At 45.9% G+C, this 5,611-nt stretch overlaps 1 protein-coding gene across 1 annotated transcript; it reads right to left on the bottom strand.

The window, feature by feature from the left end:
- Positions 1–2,789: 2,789 nt before the first annotated feature.
- Positions 2,790–5,123, bottom strand: LOC132831428 (protein phosphatase 1 regulatory subunit 29-like). The gene has a single exon (XM_060849576.1). The coding sequence runs from the start codon at positions 5,121–5,123 to the stop codon at positions 2,790–2,792; it is 2,334 nt and encodes a 777-aa protein (XP_060705559.1).
- Positions 5,124–5,611: the final 488 nt, after the last annotated feature.

Raw genomic sequence — 5,611 nt, 5'->3', positions numbered from 1 at the left:
ATCTTGAGAGGTCAATTGATAAATTAAAGAGACTACAAAGATTCATATTTCTGCAAAAAAAAACACACAGAAACAAAATAGCGTTGATTCCATTTGTTGGTATAATCCATTTTGCATAATGTTTTAGCAAACCATACACTTTTGTTCCCAGTGAACTCTTACTAGTCAAGACGACGATAGTGTGACCGAGATTTGGAAGACTTGCCCATTCTGGCACCCAGTGGTGGCATTGAAACATGTCCAGGCACAGGTATGGCCATAGAATAAATTTCCCTCTACATCAGCCCGAAGAACGAGCACCAACCCCAAATTCAAAAGAGCACTTCTCTAGCAGCGGGTCATTTTTCTATATTTTAAGCCAATTACTCAATGGCCTCTCTGAGAACTTACTACCTATTAGCGTTGACTAAGAGGTAGCTCTTGCACATGCCTACTAGGGTCTGGGTTGAGTCTTTTCATTTCATCTTAGATCTTCACAGCCAACAGGCAGTGGAAAGATTCATCCCCTCAGTCTGGCCTGGACTGTTATGATTGTACTACGAATTATTTCATGGTCTTTCATTTGCCTGTGGGCCTTTGGCCCTTTATCATTGTAACAGGTTCAAGAAGTGACAAGTCAGGTGATGAGAAGGCTTGATACCTTCCATGGTATTAGAACATCAAAATGATATACATATGTGATTTTTAGAAAGCTATATTTACATTGCATTTTATATAGTAACTTTATTATTTTATTACAATTTTACGGGAAAAAAATTACAAGTATAAAAATATTGGTTGCCACCTTTCCTATCAGTTGTAAGGGGGGGATTGCAAATGAGCATATAGATGGGCAACAGGAGATATGCTTTCTTTGATGTGAGACGAATATGAGATTTTCCTAACCCTTTCCCCACCTCACACCTCTTGGCCAGCACCCCAGTGGAGCATTCCACTGCACAATGCCTATGTGAACAACATAGGAACAGCGGCAGGGTCCAAATATGGATCTGAAAAGGGGTATTAATATCCTGGCATTTTTTTGCCAAGAGTAGACAATGGAATCCAAACCGTTCCAAATGTTATTACGAAGGGAAAGGTCCAGAGTTTACTCTGTACTTCCTCAAAAAGTGTCACAGGAATGTTTACATCCACTTTACATGGGATTTCAATTTGATACCTCATCCAGAATTCCATTATGTAGCATTCCTTTGGAACTGAATTGTCAACCTAAACCACGTGCTGAAGATGAGGAATGGACCTTGAATCTACAAACATCTGGCTTAACACTGCGTTAAGGAACAAGTCCAAGAGTAAGTTTTGTGTTAACGTTTTTGAGAAATGCATTTAATGAATGTTTTTGGACAGCAAATGGAAATCTCAGTTTGGCGACCATCAATAGATTTTATTAAGATGCTCAGGGCTGGAATGTTGTCAGGAATTGGTGGGGAGGGTGCTCATCAACCTAAGATAATAGAGGCTATTTTAGTCTAACTGACCAAGTGGGAGCCCAAACGGGATTGAGTAGAACACCTGTTTTACAATGACCCAATATTTACCTCTTTCTGCAATGGAGAATAAAATCAGACAGGATTTAAAACTAACTCAGTTCGAGGTTATCTTAAGGAGAGAGTTCTATTAACCATGCCTTAGGTGTCTCACTTGTTGACTGGGACTTTTTGCTGTCAAATTCAGCCTGAAATGTGGATAGTCATTTAACTTGTAGATTTTTCTTTGATTCTTTCACAGGGCATGGGGCATTTATGCCCCATCTCCTAACTACCCTTGAACTGAATGGTTTTGTGGACTGTTGCATGAAGACGTTAAAAGTCAACCATTGATATGGGGTCACCCAGAGGTCAGACCAAGTAAGGATAGTGGGTCTCCTTCCCCAAAGGACATAAGTGATGGGCTCAACATCACTCAACAATAGATTGCCATTGTGGCCATCACTGAGATAAGTTTCCAATTTCAGACGCATTTATTTCATCTTTATTTATGAATTTGCATTCCACCAGATGGCATGGTGGGATTTGAACTCTTGCCCCTGATAGTACAAGCCCAGTTATATTACAGCTACACCATTGTTTATCCTGTAAGGTTGGCCATTAAGTCAATGGAAGTCAACAAAAACAGGCGCTTTCTGGAAGGGGTGGCCAGAATGTGGTCAAGCCATCTCTGACAGAATGGCAAGGGACATGTTCACCCAAGATCACAAGATCAACAGGCTGCAAATGTGGTGCTGGAATATTGGTAGATCAACAGGTTATGGAAGCCTGATGGTCATTGCTTTAACAATGTACTCATCCCAATTAATGTCTCTGCTAACACAATGTAGAGAGGAATGTGAAGAGAACCTGCTAATATTATACTGATCAGGAAATTCCCCAGAAACATGTCCTAGCTTTCACTGGCTGACAGAAATGAGGGGTTTTTTTCATACCCCCAAAGGAAGGCCTCTCCCAAAAAAACAAACAGATTCCTGATTTAATTCTCATTACCTCGGTCACGCCTGTTCAGTGAGGGCTAAAAATCCTCCTCAATTTGTAACGCTTTATTAACATTATCAAGTGAATTAAATATTATAGTGTAAAAAGTATGACTGGATTAATAGGAGGATACTGAGGGGAATGATGGGTGGGAGGGAGAGATCAAGAACTGGTAATGAAACATTTTAAGGGTGATTTCTGGACTGTGGCTTATAAAATGGGACGTTATAAATGTTTAATAAATGAAAAGGACCCATTAATCCTTTTTTGTTTTGTTTGTTCTTTTTTTTTGTAAACTTATCAATTCAGTCTTAAGCTCAGTCACAACTTTTGCTGAGCAGAAACACCTTTCCAGTAATCTAAAATATCGTGCAAGTCTTCATCTTTAGCAAACTGGACTTTTTTTCGCAAGGCGTGGCCAGCAGCCAGGTACACCTCCTCCCGAGGGTGCTTTTTATAGGGGCGGAACCTCTCCCAGATCTTGTGACTGTTTTCCGACGAATACTCCGGGCTGGAGGAATATCCGGAGAACTGGTGCCTGGGGGAGAGCTGGGAGTAGGCGGAGTCCCTTTTGGAACGGGAGAGTGGCTTTAACAGTGTGGACCTCTGGCTTACAGTGTCCCCGTGTTCTTCATAGTACAAAGCAGGGAAGGAGTGGCGATGTTCACTGCAGTGGTAGGTTTGCTGTACCTCCAGACGATGAATTTCTCCCTGGGCCACTGACGGAAGACGCTTTAAAGGCGTAGGGGTGGGGATGCTCTTCTCGATGTACTTGGCCTCTGTCTTGGACACCTGGTCGGGCAGGTCAAGGCTGTAGACACGGGTGCTCTTGCCCGAACCACTGGACGAGATGCTGCAGCGTTTCTTGGTGGTGTCCACGCTGCTCTGCCGCTGCAACGGGTAACCTCCTTCTTTGTAAGTCGGCGACAGGAAGCCCGGCCTCTCCAGCTGGGAGGACGACGTGCTCGGCGTGATTTGGCGGTCGATCGACATCTCGGAGTCGGCGCCGATGAAAGCCGCAGAATCCAACTTCAAGGCGTCGATGCAGTTGTTGATGATCTGGTTGACTTTGTCCACCTCTTTGGCGATGGTGGAGATTTCCGCTGTTGAGCCATCTCCATTATCTGCCTGCTTTGCTTCCTCCTCTTTGCGGTCAGCAGCCTCCCCTGTGCGGACTTCGATATAGTTGCCCTTGGTGGCTTTCGGTGTCTCGTTGACTTCCAGCGGCTTGAACTGTGCCTTCTCCCCAGACACAGAGGGGAGCGAGGACATCCGAGACACTGATATAGGTTGCTCGTGGAACTTCTGCATTGAGTGAATCATACTGCTCGTTTCTGACTCTGGCCCATACCTCATCTCCAAGATGGTCTTCTTGACATTGATAGACTTCTGCTTCTCCTCCTGAATTCTTCGCTTGCGCAAGCAGTAATAAACCACGCCCAGGACAATGACCATGCCAAACAAGCAGCCCAGGATCGTCATAATGTAATGGGTGGTGGTGGAAGAGTTGGACGGTTGGGTTATCATACGCCCTCTTGTCGCAAAGGTCAAGCAGGTGTGGTTGAACCTCTGGGACTTCTGGATGGAAGCCACGCAGAAGGTGTAATCCGTGTGCGCCTTTAGCTTCTCCAGCTTAATGTATTCCTTCCTGTTGCGGAGATTTGTCACATCAGAAACGTAGCTGTTGTTGTACTGCACCAGAATGTACATCCTGCTGTAGGGGGAGGGGATCTGAACCACCAGCGTTGCCCCGGTGATGGTCACGTGGTGCAGCTTAATGGTGGGGCTATTCGACGTGTCCAGGGTGTACGCCGTGATGGGCTCGGTGGAGGAAAATTCCGCCGGGTTGATTCCCGACGAGTAGGCTTCGGGATCTTTGGAAGCCATGGGCGTGGAAAACGGGACGACCTTCACACCATTCCGACAGGAGGAAGCGAGGAGACTGATGGCGTTGAGGTTGCTGTTGGGCCTCGGGCTCAGGAGAGGGAAGCCAGCGTACTCCGCCGGGCTCTCGCACTGAAGTCTGTCGTAGGTTTTGGTGACGTTGTTGAACTCGGCGAGCCAATTCAAGAAACCGACCAAGTCGCAGGAGCAATTGAAAGGATTACCCGCCAGCTCGCACACCATAAGGCCACTGAGACTGGTGAAGGTGTTGCTCTCCAGCTTCGCCAACCGGTTGGCAGACAGGTCAATACTGATGAGGTTGGGGCACTCCCAGAAACTGTTGACCGAGATGCTCTCGATCAGGTTGTGCTGGACGTACATGTACTCCAGCCTGGTGAGGCCCCGGAGCATATTCTCGGTCAAGTTGGTCAACCTGTTGTAGCCCAGCTGCAGCACGCGCAGGTTCGACTGAACCAAAAAGGCGCCGTCTTCGATGTAGCTGATCTCATTTTTCGTCAGGTTCAGGTCGGTCAGGTTACCGAAGCGGCTGAGGGAGCTGTACAGGAGGAGTTTGAGCTTGTTCTCGTTGAGCCGGAGATCCAGCACGGTGCTGTTGATGTGCTGAGGGATGGCCTCGTAAGGGGGCTGGTTCTGGCTGCAGATGGCTAGCCAAACGTAGCCTTTCTCCCCCTCGATCAGCCAACAATCCCCACAGACCTTTCCCAGCTGGGCCAGCAGAACGATCGTTGCCCAAAGGCTGACACGGGACATTATTATTCCAGGCGCAGTCGCTGACCTTGGCAAAGTGTCTAGGAGTGACTAGTAGCTGCCATTAGTTTCAAATGCAACCAGCAATTGCACGCCAGTTCTAGTCACCTCTGTTTTCATTGCTCTTTATGGAAGCACTTAGCCACAAAAAGACAGAAGAGTTGGGTAAGGAGGAAACGGTCAAGTTTTTCATCTATATTCCTGTGGTCTTTTCAATTTGGGAAAACGAATGATCCAAAGCCGCTTTTGTCGTTAACTGTTCAATCCCTCAGTTGCAACTTTGAGAAAAGATCTCCTTGGACCCACAAGAGGTTCATGGTCATAGGATCCTGAGAAAACAAAACAAAAAAAACTTACAGGATTTATCAGAAAGATTAACTTTGCCTTTCAACAGCATGAAACAAGTTGGATTCCTTTTATTTTCACAAATGTTTTTCTTTCTGAAGTATTATTTGCACGGTTGATTTGGAAGCAAATTTTGGCTCCTCAGT

This window comes from Hemiscyllium ocellatum, chromosome 33 (assembly GCF_020745735.1).
Source record: "Hemiscyllium ocellatum isolate sHemOce1 chromosome 33, sHemOce1.pat.X.cur, whole genome shotgun sequence".
Taxonomy (NCBI): Eukaryota; Metazoa; Chordata; class Chondrichthyes; order Orectolobiformes; family Hemiscylliidae; genus Hemiscyllium; species Hemiscyllium ocellatum.
The sequence above is the reverse complement of the archived record's forward strand: the minus strand, read 5'-3'. Positions and strand labels throughout refer to the sequence as shown.